Genomic DNA, 21,105 nt, shown 5'->3' with positions numbered 1-21,105 from the left:
GGGAATGTCCACAAAGCAATTCTCAAATTTTAATACATGTAAAAGTATTGACCTTTCAACTGAGATGCATTATATCAAAAATTTATGTATATATATATATATATATGTGTGTAAATTTTATTAATTTTATTTAAGAAAATATCATATAAATCCATCCAAATCTTATATTGACCTACTTTAATCAAATTCAACCACCTCTTAATTATCTTTATCTTTTGGCATCTTCAAAATATTCTCTTCTTGCCACACTTCTTCCAATTCTCTTCTTGCCACACTTCAAAATATTGCATAGATATGCATCCCAACAATGTATTGTTTAGCACATATATCTTTTTTCATTCTGATGATGGAGATGATGGTTAATATATTTCCACTCCTAAGACCCTAAAGCACTTCAGAAGTGAAAACGCTTAAACTAAACCAAGTTTACCGACAGATGAGAATGAATGAAGAGAGCAGATCAGTCTTTTCAAATCAGTTAATAGTTATACTCAGATGTAAACAGCTTTGATTTGCCAGAAACGAAATGAAAGTAGAGAATATACGCACAGGAGGCATGTTCATGTGCTGAATAATAGATGCGGTCCCCGATTGAGCTTTTCGCAGAAGCTTTCAATTTTCAGGACTGAATGTGGCCGACTTGTTACGAAGATAGCCTGATCCAGATCTGGTAATATTACAACCAGTGTTCTGATAAGTGAAACGTTGCACACTTATCGCTGCCTGTCTTCTGGCCATCGGAACCAGCACGTCAATCTGAGTATTAGTAAAGCATGTTCACATTGTTTAGAAGCCTCGGTTCATCGGAATTATCCTGGCTACTCGAGTCCCAGTGTGGGCTGTTTTCTGGTTGCAGATTGGGTGCATGACGGAATACTTGAGACAAGATGAAAGACAGACTCGTAGGTGTGCAGTTAAGCCTCAAAGAAGTCACGAGGAAAGGTGGGTTAAGACATCCCATTCTACAAGCTTAGGTTGGTTATAAAACTTAGGTTGAGTGGGAACTAGACCAACTGCATGGAATAATTGCTTGGTCAAGTTGGCCAGGACATGATGCACTTCCGTCACCGCCGATACACAAGAGCCTAGTGTCATTCAAAGCAGTGCAATTTTTGGACTGATGAACAAGATGTGTGCAGCCCTAGGTGACAAAAATGTGGTGGCTTGATTCACCCTTTGTCAAGAAATATCTTCTTTGGGTACCCCATCTCGTTTATACGTACTACCTGGGTATTGTTCAGCGATAGCTAGGGGAGGAAATCTGCAGCTGCGAACACGAGGAAACACGTGAGGACGGAGAGTAGCGCAAAACCGTTTTTTTTAATTTTATTTACAGTGAAACTAAAAGAGTTGGTTTTCTCGGCAGAAATACTCCGTTGCTCTTCACTCCAGTATAGCAAGTTATCTCATGTAATACTGAACAATCGAGAATCGACAGCGTTTCATGCTTGTACTCTACAACGATGGTGAAGAGTGCAACTCTGACCATTACAGTTGACAAAATCCAAATAAAGCATAGCATGAAGTTGCTTCTGAATTCACAATTTTCAAAATCATATATGTATTTCGTTGTCAGAGCTCCAAAAGAAGCATCGAAGTTGAAGTGTAAATCGAGGTGCATCTCCTTTCTTTCCGAATTTGGCCAGCCAGGCCCTGAAACAGATCCCTGGTAGATTTCGCAAGAGTATTTGCTGCACCCTACAAAGAAACAAAAAGTTCAATTAACCCCGAATCGTCTAATAGAGTTGGACTCGTGTATTGTCAGGAGCGGTGCTGTCACTATGCTGCGCTCATATATGCTCGAAGCCTCTCCACTAATAAAACAGTTCACTCAATTCATAAGTTTGGGTTTGGGTTTAGGTTCTCTCACAGCACATTTAAGAGATGAAATGTGCCTCCATCACTGAATCTAAAAGTGCATGTGTAGGTGTCTTCCTTTCTGGCAAAGATTCCTTTCGAAAACAGTCGCAGCGGATTGATTGTTCGAAGTAATTGTCTATTAACATGCAATCAAAGACGCATGGTAATAATAAGATAAAGGTTCAGTGAATCACTTGAATCGCTAGCTTGATTAAAATAGCAGCTACATGGTGTGACTGCTGGATCTATTTAGTAGGTTAATATAGTAAATTCGGTGTGAAATTGTGAAATATCCAATCTCTGCTTAAAACTGCTACTAGGTGGCTGGATATAGGGTGAAGTGCACATGAACGGCGTAGAAGAAGAAAAGTAAGAAAAATGCTTCAATGGACATTCCAACTGTAAGTGACTTACCCATTCAGTGGGCAATGAAAAGATCACATGCACGAGCAGTTAATTCATATACGCAATAGTAGGTTCTCGATCAAGTGTGTTCAAGCGGTGCTCAGAAACAGGGTGGTGACGTTACCAAGAACGTGCTAAAAATTGTAATAAAACAGAGCATGAAACCACACTAAACGTCGAATTCTCCACTTTGGGAATTACTTCATCATTCTGGGACTTCACACCTGCTCTGGATTCGGGAGTACGTGTCAGTTAAGAATTACTGAAAAGCTTTTGTATGATAAATTTGACGTTACTAGACCGAGTTTCGAGAATCATAGGAAGAGCATGCGCGGACCAGGTCTCACCGCAGGAATGCTGGGCAGTTGAAATTTGGGCGAGGCCAAGAAATTGCAAGTCTTGCTTCTTATGAGCCAAAAGCTCCCCATGCTCTTGTTATGCTACCCCACCTTATCCCTCGCTCTCGATGCTTTTTCCAAATCTTGCATCACCATCTTTGCTTGTGAGGATTTTAATGTAGAGGCTAATAATCTAAAGGTGATTGTAAGTGTTTGGATCACTTGGGCCGCAAGCTTTTGAGGAGTCATATTGAATTGGGTGTGAGCGAGCATGCTGGGGAGTGAATGCTGGGTAGCCGGGATGAACTGATTTGGAAACTTTTAGCTATGAGAACTGTGAGGATGTGAACGTGAAGGTAATTGTATGCATACTTTCAGGACTTCGAGCTTTCAGGCCTCCCATTGACTCGTCTTTGATTACACAGGTTCTTGGTGCAAACGTAACACTGTAGAAACTGAAGTTTCAAAATAAGGAACACAGTGTAATTGACCTCTGGATCGATAACGCGTAATGTAAGGGCGTTGAAACGTCGATTGAGATTCATTGGCGCTTCGGTTAATATGTAACTGTTCCCAAAGGTGGTCTGCCACTCTCAATGTCTTTGTTGAAGTTTTGTACAGGTCAAGTGTTGGTTTGAGAGGTTTCTTGGCATTGTCGCGGAAGTTTTGGATTGCCCTGAACATGTCGTCTAAGTTCGCATTAACTTTTGCGCCGAACCTGGGGCATTCAAGGGCAATTAGCATTCTAATCCCATCACGATTTTGAGTACCGATAATTGTCAGAAGAATATCGTGCTCCTCGCAGATGTTGTCCAGCTTCTCACGATTTTTTCATTCTCTGAGCACTTTGATTACCCCGGTCCTTTTTGACTGACCCGTTGCTGTCAATATTATTCTTCAGACGAGAACTTCACCACCGTTTCATGGGGATGCTGCCTATTGGCGCACGATTCAATCTCTCTACAGCAGGACTGTGCCACGAATGAGCCAGTCGAATGCGTGATGGAGAGATAGACGACGGACTACGAATTTTGGTGAAAACCTCCATCACGAGCCGAGTAGGGATATCATGGCGCGTCCAAGACGATGTCTGGGTGAGAGAGCGCATCCCACTTTCCTGACATCTGTGGTGATAGCCGTCTCGGCAATAGTGCTCCTCCAGCACATTTGCACCACCAAGGGGCCTGCCTACTCGCTGCTGCACTCATCCCTCATTTCTCGCCAGGCCGAGCCTGTTCTCTCCAAATTGGATGCCTTAACGCCCACAAAAGGGCGTCATCAAAAAAATCTTACCCCATCGTCACCAGAAATGATATCCGAGACTGAAAATGTCTCTACTCAGGCACAATCGCTGAGCTCCAACAAGAGGCAGGATTTCAGCGAGAATTTCCTGCACGCTGGTAATGAGTCGCAGATGTTCACGGCAGTTGAATCCGAAGTCTCAGAGACTGGGAAGGAATTCAACAACAATGGGACTGACTTGCTAGTTCCTGAAACGTCAAATCGACAAGTAAGCTCTGAGATTCTAAACAATGGAACCATGGTGGAGTCAGTAGTTGCGGAAGCGGCCACGGAGAGGCAGGTGGTCGCGGTTGAGACGGAGGCCGTCCAGATTGTGAAGGGTGTTATCAATTCAATCAATTCAAGTGAAAATATGGCAGAGGTGGCGGATCGCATGGACTTGGATCACAATCGCAGCGAATTGACTGTCCCGAATGCAGAGTCGGATTCCAAAGGTGCTATACCCGTGGGTGGGGACGAAGCGGTTGACGTCATGCAGCCTCGAAGGTTTGAAAGCTTAGGAGACGCAAATGTGGGACGGATACCAGTGGAAACAGAAACAAGTCATGAAGAAAACAAACAGCAGTTAATGATCGCGTCTTGGCCTCCACAGGCCTCCCCAGTCCCCAAGGTACTGTATACATTTTAAACTCGAAACCCCCACAAATCATAGAGTCGACATCTGCCTGCGGAATCATCCGTAAAATCTGATAAGCTCTCGTTCTTATGTGCACAGGTGTCGAAATTTAACCCAATATTTGACGAACTGCAGACTTGCAAGAAGGCAATAGAGGGCGCCACACTCGAGACTGCTGATCCAAGTTTGGACAGCTCTCTTTACAAAAACGTGACGGCGTTTTCCAAGTAAGCCTCTCATTGATTTCACACTTTGCGATTGGAAGTAATGTCCTAACCTCGAAGATTCCACTGCTCATCATCATGGATGTGGAGAAAGAGAAATTATGGCACACGAGGGAACATCCTCACACGGAGTGCACTTGTGAATCTGCTCAGGAGCTATGAACTCATGGAGAAGGTGTTCAAGGTATACATCTATAAAGATGGCCGCAAGCCGCTGGTGCACTCAGGGCCCCAACTCGGAATCTATGCATCGGAGGGGCAGTTCATTGAGCGTATGGAGGCGGCCAGCGAATTTCTTACGGACGATCCATCGCGGGCGCACATGTTTTTCTTGCCATACAGCGTCTATCGCATGGTGACCCATCTCTACGTGCCGAACTCTCGGTCCATGTTACCACTCGCCACTTTCATCAAGGACTATGTCGAAGCCCTTGCCCGGCAATATCCGTATTGGAATCGGACCAAGGGGGCTGACCATTTCTTTGTCTCCTGTCACGACTGGGTATTTCATCCAGCTTCAATTTCAAGATAGATTGCTCTCGATAATTATTCGGATCGTCATTTCTAATTATTTTTTTTGCTTTTGCCTAGTCCTGGCGTGGACTGAATCTGGGCTAGGGTTTTGTACCAGGGACCAGCAACCGCGCGAGACCATCCCACACTCAGAAGCAACGCCGTGAAAGTAGTGTGCAACGCAGACTTAACGGAGGAGTTCGTAGTCGGCAAAGATGCATCACTACCCGAAGTCTACATGCACAAATCCAAAACAAAAGCACCGATTAAGCTCGGCGGTCCAGGTTACGATGAGCGACCGTACTTAGCTTTCTTCGCTGGCCAGATGCACGGCCGCGTGAGGCCCATCCTCCTAGACCATTGGAAAGACAAAGACCCTGACCTGATGATTTACGGAGTGCTTCCCAAACCTATTGCGAAGCAAATCTCGTATGTCCAGCACATGAAAATGAGCAAGTATTGTATCTGTGCAGCGGGGTACGAGGTCAACAGCCCACGGATTGTGGAATCGATCCACTACGACTGTGTTCCTGTGATCATCGCCGATAACTTTGTGCTTCCCTTCAGTGATGTCCTCAACTGGGATGCGTTCTCCGTGACCATGCCCGAGAGTGACATTCCCAAGCTGAAAGCCATTTTGAATGATATCCCTGAGAAGACCTACCGGAGCATGCAAATTAGGCTGCGGAAGATTCGGCAGCACTTTGTTTGGCATAAGAAGCCGGAGAAGTATGATGTGTTCCACATGATCCTGCACTCAGTGTGGATGAGTCGGATCAACCGGCTCGAGCAGATCAGAGACTTGTCTGAAGAACCGTTTAAGGATTAATTAGCGATCCTGGTGTGGATTAGAGATCCTGGCTACTTAAGATTGGTAGAATGTAGCTTATATTAGTACCCTGCCAGGTATTCGCAGGACTGGATTTATTTCAGAGCTTCGCGGCTCTGAGCTGGAACGCTGCAACTTGGAGGTTCAAGCGGAGGAGCACACTTATCTTGCAAGTGCCACATTGTTTTCATCAACTCAGCGCCTGGTGGATGGGACTTGTAGCTATCGTGCGGTGTGTACAGTGTAATTAGAAAACTACACATCCTAAGTGAGAGATTCTTTGTGTGTCCAAGTTTCCCTGTTCTGATATTCAGCTTCTTACAAAGATGTTGCAATCGGTGTTTTGCAGCCAAGCGTGAGGCAAAGGGCGACCATTCAGGCAACAGTGACGTCCACCCTCATCAGAGCTGCATGAACCCTCATGTAAAACAAGAATTCCGCCGTTGCCGAAGCGGCATTCCTATATGACGAGTGGACTGGGCTAGCAGCAATGATCGTCGATATGAGAGTCTATCATCAAGGAGAATACCCAGTTGAAGGACCTGCTGCTGGACTTCTCCACGTCTATCTTCCCGCAAATATAAACGGAGATTAGCAATCCTGTGTATGCTTTCACAACTGCTAGCAAATGCAGGAGTGCAATAAGCTGTGTGAGTCGGATTGTAGCTTGGTTCTGGACTTAGAAATTGTTTCCCATTCAGCTTAGTTTGTGAATTCTAGCTAATGACCTGACTCCTTATCCACATGAATACCGACATACGAGATCTTGAGATATCTGAGTAGATTCAGTGCTTCACGTGTGGTTTTCACACGTTTAATAATTGATTTCACCCCACGCGACTGTGATGTGCAACAAGTTTTTATAATCACGAGTAAGTGTTTTGATACCGTATCCTTGATCATGCAATCATGATTATTACATCATGCAAACAGTGTTCTGATACCGTATCCTTGATAGGAATATGTCCAGCTTCAAGCAGCAGCAGAGGAGTCTCCAAAATGCAGAAAAAAGCATTATGAAATGAGGGGTCTTTATACATAGAAAGCCCACTTTGAAAGGCTATCATTCAAAAACTTTACCAAGATTCTCTCCTAAAAAGTTTTAACCTTTTACCTTCTCTCCTAAGTAGAAAGATCTTCATAGTTAAATTTTTATGTTGATGTGCACACTGTTCATCCTTAATTAGAGTATGGACTAATGTAGACCACAAAAAAATCATGATATTTTTTAAAAAAGACATTTATTTTTTAAGAGGGATATATAAAAAAAAAATTATTTATTTATTTAAATTATAAACATGATCCATCGTAAAGATATCATTTAAAGAAAAATTAACTTGTAATCTAGTAATACCACTATTTTACACAAGCGAAAATTTTGCTTTGTTTTTTGTTTTTTAGATCAAATTACTGGAATTAATTGATTCTAAATTACAAATCTTAAAACTTGTATTTTATGTTATTTGTCCCATTCAAGTAAACTTGTAAACCTTCAACTCACATTCAAGAACTGTCCCACTCAAATGAAAAACTAGCAATATTGAAATATCTTGCTTTGATATTAAAACAAACCTTTAACTCCAGTATCCTTCTATATATTATTGTATATAGTTATGCATTTGGATTTCTACCTTAAGTTTTGATTAAATACCCTTCACATTTAATAATGTCACTACCTTCATAGTACATACAAACAAAATCGAACAAACTTCCATCTATGTGCAAACATCTACTCCTCTTTTGGCTACAAAATAAATAAATAAATAAAATAGATAAGCTTTTTTCCTACCTCATTAAATTTTCAATAGATAAGATTGTAGCATAAAATACAATTTAATAGAAATTAAAAATCTACATTGATTTGATTGATATAAAACAAAGACATATTTGTAAAAGATTGGAGAAAGAAAAACTCCCAACTTGATGAGAAATAAAAAGTTGCCTCCCATTCATTGAATAACTGTTTCCACATTGTTTCTAGCACTATCCTAAAGCACACTTAGACTTGCAGCACCTTTCTTTAATACAAACTGAGATCACGCACTCCACGGAGAAGACTTTGAGGAACTTCAAATTTCAAACAAACTCTGGAGGTAACCTCCCAACTCAAAAAGAAAAAAGAAAAAGAAAAGTATAAACTCTACTCCATGGAGCCTGCATTAAGACAATACTGATTCCAAGAAATGATTTGCGTTTTCAAGAATGTTTTCTTTTGTTCTCCAGAGAAGTTATCCACGCCATGCAGAGTATCCCCTGAGAATAGAATGCAATAAAAGTGCACCCAAAAGCAGCCAAGTGACTTATCTTTTTTCGTGTGACGACTCAGGTTTGAAGGAACAAGGACTGAGGAATGGGCATCATCTGTTCAAGAGCAGGTTCCGACAGAGTAAGGAACCAACCTCGCCGAGCTGAGAGCAAATGCAGACACCATGACAGAATAATAAATAGGAATGGGGAAGATGATGCCAGATGGAGTGCGTGGAATCAAGGAAAATTAAGCCAATTTCAATGACAAATTTTTTTGCAGAAAATCCGAGGCCCCACATCTACCATTCTATTTTCAAACCCAAGGTTTGTACCTCCAAAACTGCACCATTCCCGTATCCGCAAGAGCTGGCGGGGAGATAGGCGTGGCTCTGACTTCTGTGCCCAGATTGCGCCATGCTTTCGTAGCAATATCCGACACATGCCTAGTTGAGAGTGTCATCGAAATCGATCACTTGGGCGCCATCGAACTTGCACAGTTTCCAGTGGAATATGCCGGAGTTGGGTGCTGTTGCTGTGTATAAACGTGGGCGATCTCTACTGGGCTTTGACAGCGATCCATAGCTCCTCTTGGGTTGACTAGTCGCGGTCTGGTAGAGAGTTCTCTGCGCGTGTGCACATCGTGGCGATGGCGACTGCAGTGGCGAGAAGCATTTTCATGTTTGCCCTAGTGGCACTTGTACTAAGCAATGGTGGTGCTCTGATTGCGGAGGCGCAGGGGGAATGCAGCCGAAACTCGCCATGTCCAAATTTGGCGCACTGTTGCAGCAACTGGGGGTACTGCGGGGTTGGCAACGACTATTGTGGGGAGGGTTGCCAGGGCGGGCCGTGTTATGGCCCTACTCCTCCAGGCCCTTCACCTCCCTCTGGCTCCGGCCTGGACGCCATCCTAACTAGAAGCGTTTTCGAGAATTTCTTCCCCGGCCATCTCTCCTTCTACTCTTACGACGTGCTCATTGAGGCTGCGAAATCATTCCCTCAGTTTGGCACGACGGGCGACACCGACACTCGTAAGAGAGAGATCGCTGCTTACGCGGCGCATGTCAAGCACGAAACTGGAGGTCTGTCTGTTCGCCTTGTCTCCTCCAAGTTTCACTTAAGATTCAAATTGGTGAAGTGCCTAATTTTACGCCCGACCCTTTCGAACCACTCGTTAATGCTGCATGTTAACTTGTTTCTGTTTTAGGACTCACCAAAATCACGGAGCAAACCGGAGACAATTATTGTGCAAGCTGGCGCCCAGATATTCCTTGCAACGGCCAATACAATGGTCGCGGTCCTCTCCAACTTTCCTGGTGAGGCTGCAAAGCTCCCTTCAGGTTTATGCCACGTAATGTCTGCTGTTTCAGAATATTCAAGGTCAATTTATGCTGTGTTTGCAGGAACTACAATTACCTCGCAGCAGGCTCGTACTTGGGTGTCGATCTCATCAACAAACCCAATCTGGTGGCAACAAATAACCTCATCGCTTTCAAAACGAGCCTGTGGTTTTGGATGATTTATGGAGACACTGTTATCCCTCACATTCATGATGTCATGATCGGGAATTGGAGACCCTCCAGCGCCGACCAAGCTGCGAACCGCGTACCCGGTTTCGGCGTCACCATAGACGTTATTAACGGAGGCTTGGAGTGCAACAAATACAGCGCCCAGGCAGATGCCCGAGTGAATTATTACAAAGATTTTTGCAATCGTCTGAATGTGAATCCTGGTGGTAATCTGGACTGCAAAAATATGAGGCCATTTTACTCAGTTAACATGGTTGCAGAAGCTTAAGCGCTTAGCGTTTGCCAAGTTTCTGGCGAGACCCTGTGGTCATGTCAATGAGTGCATCTTCTCAATGACTTGTCACAGGTTCATCACACGGGGTACAGTTGAATGAGCACTACGAAGAGCATGTAAGAGTATACAATAAAGAGTACGTTCACGTCTTCTTAAAGACTATCTTTCAGAGGAAATAGAGAAACTCAGGCTTGAGCTAGCTTTATGTGCGCAAGAGGAAATTCCTATTAGAAGCTGTTTATCAGAGCTTCGAACAGAGTGCAATCTCCTCTTCCAATGTGTTTATATATATATATATATATATATATAATGTAAACCGACACACATATATACACACAAGCCTTGTGGCTACACTCTTAGCAAACTTGTAGAGGTTGATACATACTGCTTGCATTACGCCGAAAAATATCGCATGGAATGTTGCCTTCCTCATCAATTCTTAACCGAATCGAAAGAATACACTAAATGGTCCCACATGGCTCTCATGTTGCATCAATACTACCAGTAACCTAGACAGTTGATAAGTGCTTGTGCTCAACTTAGTGCAATCAATAAGCAGGGGGGAGAACTTCTAAAGAAAACTGATTCAAGGTACAAAGACTCAAGTATTCTTGAGATGTTCGCTTCTTCAGCTGCTAGATTATTCTTTGCTTTCCACGAACAATCTCTACATCGTTCGGGATGAAAAAAGAATTACCTCTCAGGTGCTCCCCAAACACCTTGACCCCTGGCGAGCAAAGTTGCATATAAAAGTTCGTTCCATGTGTCAGGAACTCCGGGCAAGCAGAAATGGCTGCAATCTTGACGATTCATTGGAGTAGGTCCCATCACTAAGACATCGTTTGCATACAATCCTGAGTGTCCATCCGACCTGTAGTCTGTGGACGTTGTGACATCCATGAACTCGACAACACCCTTCTTCGTCTTAATGTTCTCTTTTATAGTTTGCTCAATGTACTTATTGGTCCAAGGTACAGGCTGCATTTTCTGTACCTCTTCGTCGCTCAGTGGCTTGACCTCTTCGTGACACTGACCTCCCGTGTTCCATGATCCTCCTCTGAAAAAGAAAAACGGACATCACCTCATGCCGTTTGTGTAATGCTGTGGTGAGAAGATCAAGCACTAGTATAGCCTACCCAATCTTGTTCTACTCTTGAGTAATGACTCTTCTCCTGGTCACCATGGTGAACATTACGCCATAGGATTCAGACTAGTTGCCTTGATTAATTAAGAACTGCACTGCACACTTCTAGGATTGAACATGAATGCCTCAACAGATCCCAACAGTCTCCTAAACCAACCTTGGCCTTACGCACCTGAAATGGACTGATGCAAAACTTCGAAAAAATACTTGGGTTTTCATGGGATCTAGATTGCTTTCTATCCACAATGCCCAAGTTTCTAACGCGATTTTGAACGCTTCTTCAAAGCCGTGGCTAGTAACATTACTTCCAATTTGAAACGCGCCACCCCTACAATGATAGTTATTTAATCACATCAATCTTTTACGAAAAGTGTTTCGTCTTTCCCGATGACGAAGGAAAGGAATGAGGCACCATTACAATGTAAAGCAAACCAGTCAACGCACAAACAAGTGAAATTAGTTAGAGGAGTCTTACTGGCGCCCTATCTTCTCCCATGACCACCAGTGACCTGAATTGAATACCAAGATGCTGGCGCCTGGCCACATGTTGGCAGTCCATGAGACTTGGTCAATGTGAAGTACGTTTGTCACATTATCTGGAGCATTCGGAGGAGGACGTGTTTGTGGAACAAGAAAAGGGTCCCTGTAATACTCCACAGTACAATTGTAGTCTTGGAATCGGAAGACCAGCTCACCAACGTGCTTACTTATGGGGTGGCCATTAATCTCGTAAATTCGTGATTTGTTTTGCACGCCTTCCGCAAGCATGCACAACATGGACTCCCATTGGTTTCGCCCCAATGAATCCCCCACAAAGACGAGTCGTTGATCCCGCAACTTTTCCAACATGTCCTGGGAGTCGAAGCTGGCAAAATCAGTCCACCAATCAGCGTTCTAAGTTTAGCAGGCGAGCTCGAGCAAGCTCTCACATATACATGTACAAAAACATTCTGGGACAATTGTGCAAGTTTACAAAAACCAATCTACTAAAAGGGAAAGAGAAATGACCAAGCAAAAATGAAAGTAGGAGATGCTGGCTGCTTCTACACGTGATCTCATCTCAAGAACCACAATTCCTCACAGCCATTCCTTGCAGACGTGCTTGAGAATATTACATTTAGTCTCGAGGCATCTCGAGTAATTAATATCACCAGAAATTTTACTGCTTTGAACAAAATGCATGTGTCAATTTGGCGAGCGCTGACCGTCAAACACAAACCAGGACACTCTATAACTTCGATCCATTGTCTTGCACCTGTATTTCTACAAAGAGTTTAGGTGAAGAATCCAGTAATTGCAGTTACAAACCTTGGCAAATCACAGTCATTCGGTTGCCACCGGTATTTCATGTAGTCAGTGTCGGGTCGACCGTTTTCCTCACACCGAAATCCAGGATCTACGAAAGGGCAATTTCTAGACCTGTACAATGGATATGTTTCGTCATATACCCATTTACCGTGGGCGATGTCACAACCAGCTAAAGCCCTGCGATCTCTGCCTCTGGTCTCTGTAACACCTGGTCCGGCCAAAGCTTCATTTCGAGAGTCCTTGTCCTCCGAAACCCGAGCATCAGATTTGACCCAATCATTGTCGAGTCCAGAGACATGTGCTTCTCCTACGATCACGGATGATTCAGTACCGTTTTCCTTCACCGCAAAAGCTTTCGCAGTTTTCCTAACTTTCTCAGATGAACCATCGGCTTCCACTTCTGGCGCACCACCATCACCTGAGTCAACATTCATTTCCGGCGGGGTTGCCGCTCGCAAGCTGGAGTCCTCTTCCAAACCGTAGGTGGCCAGTGTATCGATACCTGGATCCTTCTGGAACACGACAGGCTCCTTGCCAATTTTGTCGCAAAATGGCTTTAGGTCTACATAAGTGAAGCACAACAGGAGTACTCCCACGCCACAAGCAGCAAGCACCGAAATTCTGAAGGCATAGCTATTATTAATCCTCCTCCACAAGTTCCCACTTCCACACCCTCTCGACTCCTGCTTCTTTAGAGTTTGTTTCAAAGCCATCTGAATAAAAATAGGTGGTCCTCTTTCCAAAATGATTGAAATCCCTTCTGAGCGATAGCGATGGGAGACGATTTCGCATAATACCCTTACTTAGTCTCTAACTATCACCAAAATACGTTCAAGAGCACTCGTTTTCTTCCTTAGCAGTGTGTTGCTTGTTGTCCTATTCCTGAATTGCAGCATGAGTGGATCGCTCATATTGAATACCTGGGTTACAGATAACGATTAGTACTGTGAATTTGCTTAATTATCACAAACTTCTCTTCAACATCCTTCCTATTCTCTGCCTGTGTCACTGTGAGGTCAAGAGTAAAGTGATTAATACAGTGTGGGGTGATTCATTAGCCACTAATCCATTCATTTCAATTCAGAGAGACGAGGGAACTTGGTCAGAGTAAACGGAGCTTGTTTGCGATTTCTTAAAAAATTGAGCAATCACGTAGCACGTCACGATGCGGAGTTCCGATTTTCGAATCCAAAGTAACCGAATACAGTATAGCCTCGGCTCCAAGTATCTTATCCACAGTCAGGCACACAACACATGCTTTGGTGTGAGGATTTTCTACGTTACCACTCAAACCAATATTTCCGACCCCGTGACTTCCCTTCATCAAGCACTTCCAGAACAAGCAACTGCACAGTCCACTGCAACAAACAAGATTTCATATCACACATTTCGCTCATCGCTGGATCAATCGTGGTGCGTCCCAGTTATACACACACTCGGCACGGAAGCAGGCCAGGGAAATTACTCGCTCACGCAACCTCTCAGCTGTCGGCTGGTAAACACCTTGTTGACTGACCACTCCAGCAAATACAGTCCTAGACGAAGATCTCTGAGTACTACTTTCCTGAAAGAGCACTCCGAATTTTTCTCTCTCTTTCTCCCTCATTCTTGCTCACACCCGCACTGATACACCATGTGGTTGTTCAGAAACAGGTATTTCAATAATCACGCACCAAGTATACGCGCGAACCAAAGCCAGAATGGCATCCTCTGTACAAAACATGGTGTAATGTCACCACGACGCGTCTCACCGACACAAGTCATGTCAAAACGACGCCATCACCCAATTATCTTCATCGGGCTTCGCGACAGCCTCCAGAATTTCCGCACTAACTCACCTTCAGGGAACTACTAAACCATGTGAAGCTCATCAACCAGGTCCTGGCCTTTCTGTGATCGCTGATCCACAACCTTGCGTACAGAGAAGCCTGATACCAGCTACGCCTGGATGGGGTTGTCTGCAATCTCAACCAGCCAAATCTTCCGTCAACAACATCCATTCTGTCAACCACGACAGATTCCATGATTATCTCCACCTAAATTCCAGAATTCCTACACATGAAACACTCGCGACATGAGTATCGGCCAATGCTTGGCAACACCCAAACCCGCTCGCTCTGACATCGACAGCGCAAGATTCTGCTCCAGTGTCATCCGCAGGAGCTAATTGGCGGAGTGAAGCGAATCCAGCTCGGAGTTTAACCAGCTGCATCGTAACTTTGCCTGGTGCGCACATGAACGAGTCTAACCATGTCAAGTCCACTTGCCGATGGTTGCTTCGCAACTTATGTGCGCATCGCGTCCTATAATTGGCATGCATTCAGATGTTGTTGGCTCATAATTCTCCTCTAATCCGTCGAAATGGACACCGACTTTGCCATGGGCATCTACTTTTGTGCACACCGTTACAATTATTTGTTTATTTTTTTTTATGCCAATGTTTCACCAAATCATGACTTGTTGTAAATCTGATGAAAATCCGAATCGGTGCAATCGGATTGCAATGCCTGCGACAGTTGGTTTATGGGATGGTACGAGTTCTAGAAGTAATAACTGTTGTGATTGCATTCTTAAGGGCACTTGTAAGGCTTTGCAGTTTGCCTCTAATGACACATGTAGGCAGAATGTAATTACTAATAAGGAGGAAATAATGTTGCAAGAGGAAAAAAGTTACATTGTAGAACTTGCACTTGGTAATGCAAAGAGCCAAAACCAAACCTGAATTGAATGTTCATATATATATATATATATATACACATACATTCATGATGAGTGTTTTAGTGGTAAGTTTTTCATTTAGGAGGAGATTTCTGCCAAATAATACATATTGTTGGTGGTGGAACCCAAATTAAAAGTGACAAAGCACATTTGAAAACAATAATGATAATAATGAAAATAAATAAATAAATCAAAAATAGTTTACTATCACAGTGAAGGAGTAGAGAGAGGGGGAGGCAAGTTGATGAATGAAAGAATACAACAGCAACCCCACAAGGGTCTCAATGAGAAATGATGCTGGCTGGCATTGAATGGAGTGAGTGAGTGAGTGTGTGAGTGATGCCAAAGTTGGCAGGCAGGCAGGCAGTCATGGCTCTCATGGGGCCCTTCCTTCCTTCTCATTCCCCTTTCCCACGATGCTAGAGTTGTGGGATCCTCCTCCTCCTCCTCCTGCCCTGTCCCAGTGCTACCGCTTTCCACTGAGATGCCCTCCTCGCAATCATCCCCCACCTCGCTCCAGCTCGCTCTCTCTCTCTCTCTCTCTCATTATTGTGGCTCCTAATGTCCCCACCGCACTTGCCTTTTGAGTCTCTCATCAGGTTTCCTTTTCCTCTCGTGGTGCACAGCCCTCGCTCCACCATCCATCTTACCTTGTCAAGAGAAAGAGAAAGCGAGAGTGAGTAAGTGGAGGTGGCGTCCCCAGTATTTGTTGGCTGGTCTTTATCGTGGGGCCGGATGATTGCTGCTTGACCGTGTCTGCTTGTATGTCTCCACTCCGCAATCCACTATATCTTGTACATTGTGTCTACTCAATCCTTTTGTAGTAGTAGTAGGTGGGTTTCCAAGTTGGATTTTGGGACCACGTCCAATCCCATGATTATCAGAGCCACAGTTCCTGTCGGAAAGGAAAAAAAAGTAGAATCTTGGTTAAGTAAGAAAATTAGCTATTTCGTTATTTCTGGAGTTGGACTTCTCTAGTCGGAGTGGAGTGCCGGAAGTGTGGTGAGCATAACCGAGGGTACAAGAATTGAAACCTTGTTCTGATGATCCAGAGGAACAGTTCCCTTGCTTAAACAATGTTTTATCTGGAAGATGAGAGTGAACGAAGATGCTCGGCTTGCTCATTTTCATGTTGATGTACTAGATTGAACGTTTTGTGGAGCTTTGAACAAACCACTGGTCAGTGATTTTACTTATCGTTGGGTACCTGTACGTAGAACAATTTTAAGCATCATATAATTCAGACTTCAGAACTTATTGTCTTTGAGGAGCCACAGGGTTATTTAGCAGAAAGCTTGTCTTATCTTATATACCAGACTTCGGGATAGAAACAAATACCATTTGTGGCATATCTAACGAGCATTGGCTGCATTGTAAAAAAAATCCCTTTAATTTGTTAGTGTGACAAGACAGGGTACCAATGATGAAATATGCAATCTTGCCACACAAGCATGAATACTTGTGCATTGAAAAAGGAACTCTTACAAGAGAAAGCTGACAGTGACGTGGAAGGAAATCACAAGAAAATCTTTTAAGGGTTAGTTTACCCACGATACCCGTTACAGAAAAACGAATTTCGGATTCGACTTGTACGTTGTTCCCGACCTTTCAACTGTTCGTTACTATTGCACATATTGAGAATTTGCCACATCACTGACATGTGACTTGATCCTTAATAGAAACAACCTGCCTTAAACTTACAAGACACTAAGAGGCTGCAACCGCAATACTTTCCACAAGACAGATGCTGCAAATTCTCCACCACGAGAAATGTCACCAGGAGCTCACTTTGAAAATACTGAAACAAGATGTTACGGGCAACACTACTCTTGGAGTGAACAAGAAACAATTGCTCCATGTAATAATTCAGGTTATGATCCGAAATCAAGTGTGGTATTGCTACACAACACAAATGTTTTGTGTTAGATAATCTGAGTAGTGTCCGCATGGAAAACCAGTTGCTCATCCTCATGTAACATCATGCTTTGCAGGTGGTATTCCAAGATTTATACATGAATCTTTGGAAGAGGACACCGGCGGAAACGGCTGTCGACATAGATCTAGGTCCTACAATCTGGTTCAATGTCTGACTGGCCAACTCAATCTAACAACAATGTTTAATGGAATCAGACTGCAGGGCACATGTTCGTCATAAGTTTCCAACAGAGATGCTTTCATAGCCCAGTCAGAAGACCACTTCAAGATCTTGATCTGCAAGTATGAGGAGTGCGCACTCCTGTGGGATGGCTCAAGTGGTCATTATCTTCTCGATCTTCAACTAAACTAATTCCCGCGTGTAAATCACTGGAAATTACCTACTTCCAGCAGTTACTTTGCGCTTCACTTTTCTCTTTGCGAAGACATTAGGAGTTTGCCGTTGAGCGCCAGTTTTATTCTGTACCTTTGAGCCATCCAAGAGGCCTGTGATAAGACCCTTGGTAGGTATTATCCACCCAGTTAGCGACTCCGAAGTTAATGAAGGTCGACGATATGCCTGAGAAAGAGTTCCATCGGCATGAACAACAGGTAATTCCCCTTGTCCCAAAAACGCTAGTCTAGTTACGTCTCCAATCTGGACATTCAAAGCCCTGCACCAACAAGCCGAGATCAATTCCTCTTATCAGGGCATACTATTACAATTCAACTGCAGCATGCATGACAACCCCCACAGAAATTCTCAGCCTATCCACTGAACCCATTAACTCTACTTTCTCTAATTGAGTGATTGATCTAGCCTTCATTACCACGAAGAAAATTGATTGGAAATTACTACTGAAAGGTTCCACACAGAAGACGCTTTCACTGACAATAACACCGTGAGACATACCTGAGAGCTGCCGAAAAGAATATGACAACCCCCAAATGTTGGAAATGGTCCTGCATAAGCCTTTCCGCACCAAAGAGCAGCTGATACCTTAAGTTGCCCGATAACCCCATAAATGCACCATAACTTGATGCACTAGTGCTGACTGAAGGGATCGACACCGACAATCTGTTGAACAAACACAACTTTCACCATCAGTCTCGCAATTCCGAGGCAACCTTATCCAAAATACTGTCACCGTAGACCATAAATGAACTGAACAACTCAATATCAGAATCTTCGTATACAAGATACAAAAGCACAGGTAGTTACATACTCTTTCTTTTTAGATGAAGGCATTACTCTGGATAGGCCTGCCCCGGCAGCCCCGGTTACCATGCCAACCAGGCTAAGCTGTGCTGCTTTGTAGAAGAAACTAAATACTCGCTTTGACATATCAAATTCTCGAAGTGGATAGCTCTTGTCGAAGACGTGGTTTGGGAGCTTTTGAAGAGAATTTTGGAACTCGTATTTAAATGTTGAACCATAAGATCGGCTAGGGGCTAACGCCCAGTTCATGGCTGCTGTGCTGGCGACTAGAGTCAACACATTCACTGCAGCAACGTCCCACTCTTTCCTTATCCTGTTAACATGAACCACTTCAATCAATGCAAAGCCCTTGATGACACACGCTACCGTATACGAGGGTTCAACAAGATCTGTTCAATAAGATCAGAGGCTCAGCCAGAACAATCTACTCTCTTAAAACAGGAACAATACCAACAGCACCGTTCGCAGCCAGATGCTTACCTTTCTCCTCTATGTTGATACTCCCACCACACAGCATTACCAACCGTCACAATCTCGTCAAACGCTAACTTGTACAAGAAACCAGGATCCGCAAGAATGCTGTTCGTTTGCAGACAAGGACAACGTGTCAAGGGACACATTATAAACGACTCCAATGACAGCGACGAAGACGCATCAACAAAAGTTAACTGCGCATTGACCTAAAGGCAGGTAAAGTGGAAATGATTTAATAACGACATCTATGTCCAGCTATGCTAATTCAGTATTTTTGAATTTAAGGTCAACAGAACCGAAAAAATTTAAAGCACCCAGAACATACCGTCCAATAATGGCCCTTGAAATTGGCTGAGGGACCGCCCTCGACAGCTTCCTAGTAATAGTCGGCCTAGCATTAACTGACAAGAATCTGACCATCTGGGCTGAGCTGATCAAACCCTGTTTCAAAGAAGTAGAAGAAACCGTTACTTCGCTGTGCAAACTAGGGGGGAAACTTTCTCCGTTGACATACGTTGAACAAGATTGAGCTTCAGTTGCAGATTACATATGTCATAAACTAATCCATCTGAAAAGAAAAAACTGAATTCATCACAGCGAGATCGTCCTAAACTTCATGCTCTGCAGTAATCACGACTTGAAACCTTGCACATTACTGATAATGAGTTCGACAATACAAAGACATCTATCAACATCCTAAAACGAGTAAGATGGAAACGTAGAAACACTCAACACACCAGTTCGACAGCCTGTCGAATTCCTGCAGGCAAATCACTGATCGTCCTGAACCACTCTTGTAAGATTGCTTCCACATATTTTCGATCGAACATCTGTACACAACCCACAACGCAAATAAGGCTACGCGCAGATCCAGCAATGTACAAGGAGAACCTTACACAGTTTCAAACGTTATCCTATAGGTCCATAAAAACGCACCTCAGGAACTACCACACGCCTTCCGAACAATCCCTTGTTGTCACCATCGTCATCGCCATCATCCTCACCGAAGTAGTCATCATCGTCGCCATCATCGTCACCTCCATCACCACCCCCATTAAAATTCTTATTTCCAATACCTCCACCACCACCACCAAGTTCCACCTGCACACCCAAACGTTGCCATTCCAACCACCTTGACCAACTTAGACCTACGCAAATTACCAAACGCAGAACCTAGATCACATTTAAGCGAAAGGATAAGATTATTTGCAATCCAAAACCTCAAAATTATTCCATAATCTAGCTACAATCTCTTCAAAATTATGCTACAACTACCGCTACAAAATCCAGGAAACACCGAAACTCAATCCCAAGCGACTACGATGGCACGAATCCCACTCCTTCATACCTCCTGTTTAACCCTAGCCGTGGACTGGGAAAAGTCTAGCTTCGACTTTTCCAACGTCGCACCACCCCCACCAAAAGCTCCGTATCCCTTCTTCATCTCTGCAGCATGCGACCTGATAGAGATGTTCGGCACATCCTTGCTGGACGGAAAGCAGTCGACATTTTCCTCCCCTCCCGGCCCACTAAACCCCCGCACAAAACTCCAAACCCCTGCCAATCTCCGCCTCTCCTTCCCTACCACCGCCACTAGCTTGCACTGAAACTCGGAATTGCTCCGTGTTTGAAACCCGTTTGAAAAACTCAAAAGACTTTCCTCCACCATCCCTCCGTCTCTGTTCACCTTCACAGCCGGAGTGTAAGCCATCCCCCTCGACGCCAACGAAGCCATGGCAGCCATGGCGTCCTTCGACTGCTTGGCCTTCCTCCCTCACAAGCTCAAACCCGTTTCTCTCAAGGTACAGACAGGGAAGTAGTAGTGATCCTAACTTGGCTCTCTAGCAGAAGCTGGCTGCGTCAGAAATCGTCTGCAACGCACTTCAAGCGCCAAGGCAAAAGAGGGAGAAGTGGATAGAGCGCTGCTCTTGAAGCTGGGCCGGGCATGAGAAGCAGCTCCTCGGATGAGCGAATATCGTGTGGAATTTTCTAGAATTATCGAAATTGGGAAAATTATAAATTCGTTTATTAGGACCCGAAATCGTCATTGGATCTCTCCCACTCCCTTTCCCCGGACGACCTATTTGGAGGTCAATTCCGTTCTGCAGATAAAGTAGTGGCCACTACGTGGCGGCCAGACTTCGTGTTTGGGATTCGCCGAGACGATCTCTTGGCTGAGACTAATGCAGAATGG

The 21,105-nt window shown here is 44.0% G+C and overlaps 5 protein-coding genes and 1 long non-coding RNA gene across 33 annotated transcripts; 2 read left to right on the top strand and 4 right to left on the bottom strand.

Annotated features, from left to right (window-relative positions):
• Positions 1-105: 105 nt before the first annotated feature.
• On the bottom strand, positions 106-2,754 carry LOC149989097 (uncharacterized). Of its 11 annotated transcripts, none has more exons than XR_016503192.1 (5): positions 2,613-2,754; positions 2,390-2,494; positions 1,871-1,996; positions 550-1,698; positions 106-274 (listed from the first exon to the last, which is right to left on the bottom strand). XR_016503192.1 is itself a non-coding variant. In XM_090250880.1 (5 exons), exons 2-4 carry the CDS (start codon positions 1,875-1,877, stop codon positions 1,238-1,240), a joined length of 249 nt encoding a protein of 82 aa, XP_090107006.1. In that variant the 5' UTR covers positions 1,878-2,494; positions 2,613-2,754; the 3' UTR covers positions 106-274; positions 550-1,237. The 11 variants fall into 11 exon arrangements, 6 of the variants coding, with proteins under 6 accessions (XP_090107006.1, XP_090107007.1, XP_090107004.1 ...); XR_016503193.1 differs by having other exon boundaries at positions 1,876-1,996; XM_090250880.1 differs by having other exon boundaries at positions 550-1,267; positions 1,487-1,698; positions 1,871-2,494.
• Positions 2,755-2,822: 68 nt separating this feature from the next.
• On the top strand, positions 2,823-7,587 carry LOC112283216 (putative glycosyltransferase At5g25310). Of its 9 annotated transcripts, none has more exons than XR_012217689.1 (7): positions 3,041-3,182; positions 3,505-4,515; positions 4,621-4,748; positions 4,899-5,247; positions 5,377-6,319; positions 6,437-6,691; positions 7,058-7,587. XR_012217689.1 is itself a non-coding variant. In XM_073534709.1 (6 exons), the coding sequence occupies exons 2-5, from the start codon at positions 3,673-3,675 to the stop codon at positions 6,085-6,087; spliced, it is 2,031 nt and encodes a 676-aa protein (XP_073390810.1). In that variant the 5' UTR covers positions 3,041-3,182; positions 3,505-3,672; the 3' UTR covers positions 6,088-6,099; positions 6,437-6,979. The 9 variants fall into 9 exon arrangements, 1 of the variants encoding a protein (XP_073390810.1); XR_012217688.1 differs by having other exon boundaries at positions 6,437-6,737; XR_002970046.2 differs by lacking the exons at positions 3,041-3,182; positions 7,058-7,587 and adding an exon at positions 2,823-2,959 and having other exon boundaries at positions 6,437-6,979.
• A 420-nt stretch (positions 7,588-8,007) lies between these two features.
• LOC149989096 (uncharacterized) lies at positions 8,008-8,801 on the bottom strand. Its single transcript, XR_016503196.1, has 2 exons — positions 8,667-8,801; positions 8,008-8,495 (listed from the first exon to the last, which is right to left on the bottom strand). It is a non-coding gene; the product is annotated as an uncharacterized LOC149989096 (long non-coding RNA).
• Positions 8,802-8,914: 113 nt separating this feature from the next.
• LOC112283224 (endochitinase A) lies at positions 8,915-10,498 on the top strand. The gene is made up of 3 exons (XM_024521680.3): positions 8,915-9,413; positions 9,539-9,647; positions 9,735-10,498. The coding sequence occupies exons 1-3, from the start codon at positions 8,981-8,983 to the stop codon at positions 10,126-10,128; spliced, it is 936 nt and encodes a 311-aa protein (XP_024377448.1). The 5' UTR covers positions 8,915-8,980; the 3' UTR covers positions 10,129-10,498.
• Position 10,499: 1 nt separating this feature from the next.
• On the bottom strand, positions 10,500-14,838 carry LOC112283217 (protein trichome birefringence-like 11). 10 transcript variants are annotated; one of them, XM_024521664.3, is made up of 6 exons: positions 14,260-14,833; positions 13,871-13,944; positions 12,587-13,506; positions 11,754-12,143; positions 11,451-11,606; positions 10,500-11,191 (listed from the first exon to the last, which is right to left on the bottom strand). In XM_024521664.3, exons 3-6 carry the CDS (start codon positions 13,297-13,299, stop codon positions 10,828-10,830), a joined length of 1,623 nt encoding a protein of 540 aa, XP_024377432.1. In that variant the 5' UTR covers positions 13,300-13,506; positions 13,871-13,944; positions 14,260-14,833; the 3' UTR covers positions 10,500-10,827. The 10 variants fall into 10 exon arrangements, with proteins under 10 accessions (XP_024377432.1, XP_090107000.1, XP_024377435.1 ...); XM_090250874.1 differs by having other exon boundaries at positions 13,871-13,932; XM_024521667.3 differs by having other exon boundaries at positions 14,425-14,833.
• Positions 14,839-17,139: 2,301 nt separating this feature from the next.
• On the bottom strand, positions 17,140-20,838 carry LOC112283218 (protein RETICULATA-RELATED 6, chloroplastic). The gene is made up of 8 exons (XM_024521671.3): positions 20,260-20,838; positions 19,848-20,012; positions 19,649-19,741; positions 19,237-19,352; positions 18,918-19,016; positions 18,445-18,750; positions 18,132-18,296; positions 17,140-17,892 (listed from the first exon to the last, which is right to left on the bottom strand). The coding sequence occupies exons 1-8, from the start codon at positions 20,653-20,655 to the stop codon at positions 17,616-17,618; spliced, it is 1,617 nt and encodes a 538-aa protein (XP_024377439.1). The 5' UTR covers positions 20,656-20,838; the 3' UTR covers positions 17,140-17,615.
• Between the last annotated feature and the right edge of the window lie 267 nt (positions 20,839-21,105).

Source organism: Physcomitrium patens, chromosome 6 (assembly GCF_059467195.1).
Source record: "Physcomitrium patens ecotype Gransden chromosome 6, ASM5946719v1, whole genome shotgun sequence".
NCBI classification, from domain to species: Eukaryota; Viridiplantae; Streptophyta; class Bryopsida; order Funariales; family Funariaceae; genus Physcomitrium; species Physcomitrium patens.
This window is presented reverse-complemented; position numbering and strand designations above follow the sequence as displayed.

What these genes read in the sequence shown, in the direction of transcription:
- LOC112283217 (XM_073534710.2), bottom strand. Translation starts at nt 13,299, where the DNA reads ATGGCTTTGAAACAAACTCTAAAGAAGCAGGAGTCGAGAGGGTGTGGA. An exon ending in TGGGAGAAGATAGGGCGCCA is followed by an intron (nt 11,607 to 11,753) that starts GTAAGACTCCTC and finishes CTATCATTGTAG; the next exon opens with GGGTGGCGCGTTTCAAATTG. An exon ending in TTTGCATCAGTCCATTTCAG is followed by an intron (nt 11,192 to 11,450) that starts GTGCGTAAGGCC and finishes TTTCTTTTTCAG; the next exon opens with AGGAGGATCATGGAACACGG.
- LOC112283218 (XM_024521671.3), bottom strand. Translation starts at nt 20,655, where the DNA reads ATGGCTGCCATGGCTTCGTTGGCGTCGAGGGGGATGGCTTACACTCCG. An exon ending in CGGCTAGGGTTAAACAGGAG is followed by an intron (nt 20,013 to 20,259) that starts GTATGAAGGAGT and finishes TTGGGTGTGCAG; the next exon opens with GTGGAACTTGGTGGTGGTGG. An exon ending in TTCGACAGGCTGTCGAACTG is followed by an intron (nt 19,353 to 19,648) that starts GTGTGTTGAGTG and finishes TCTTTGAAACAG; the next exon opens with GGTTTGATCAGCTCAGCCCA.
- LOC112283216 (XM_073534709.1), top strand. Translation starts at nt 3,673, where the DNA reads ATGGCGCGTCCAAGACGATGTCTGGGTGAGAGAGCGCATCCCACTTTC. An exon ending in AACGTGACGGCGTTTTCCAA is followed by an intron (nt 4,749 to 4,898) that starts GTAAGCCTCTCA and finishes GAATCTGCTCAG; the next exon opens with GAGCTATGAACTCATGGAGA. An exon ending in TTGTCTCCTGTCACGACTGG is followed by an intron (nt 5,248 to 5,376) that starts GTATTTCATCCA and finishes GTTTTGTACCAG; the next exon opens with GGACCAGCAACCGCGCGAGA.
- LOC112283224 (XM_024521680.3), top strand. Translation starts at nt 8,981, where the DNA reads ATGGCGACTGCAGTGGCGAGAAGCATTTTCATGTTTGCCCTAGTGGCA. An exon ending in TGTCAAGCACGAAACTGGAG is followed by an intron (nt 9,414 to 9,538) that starts GTCTGTCTGTTC and finishes TTTCTGTTTTAG; the next exon opens with GACTCACCAAAATCACGGAG. An exon ending in GGTCCTCTCCAACTTTCCTG is followed by an intron (nt 9,648 to 9,734) that starts GTGAGGCTGCAA and finishes CTGTGTTTGCAG; the next exon opens with GAACTACAATTACCTCGCAG.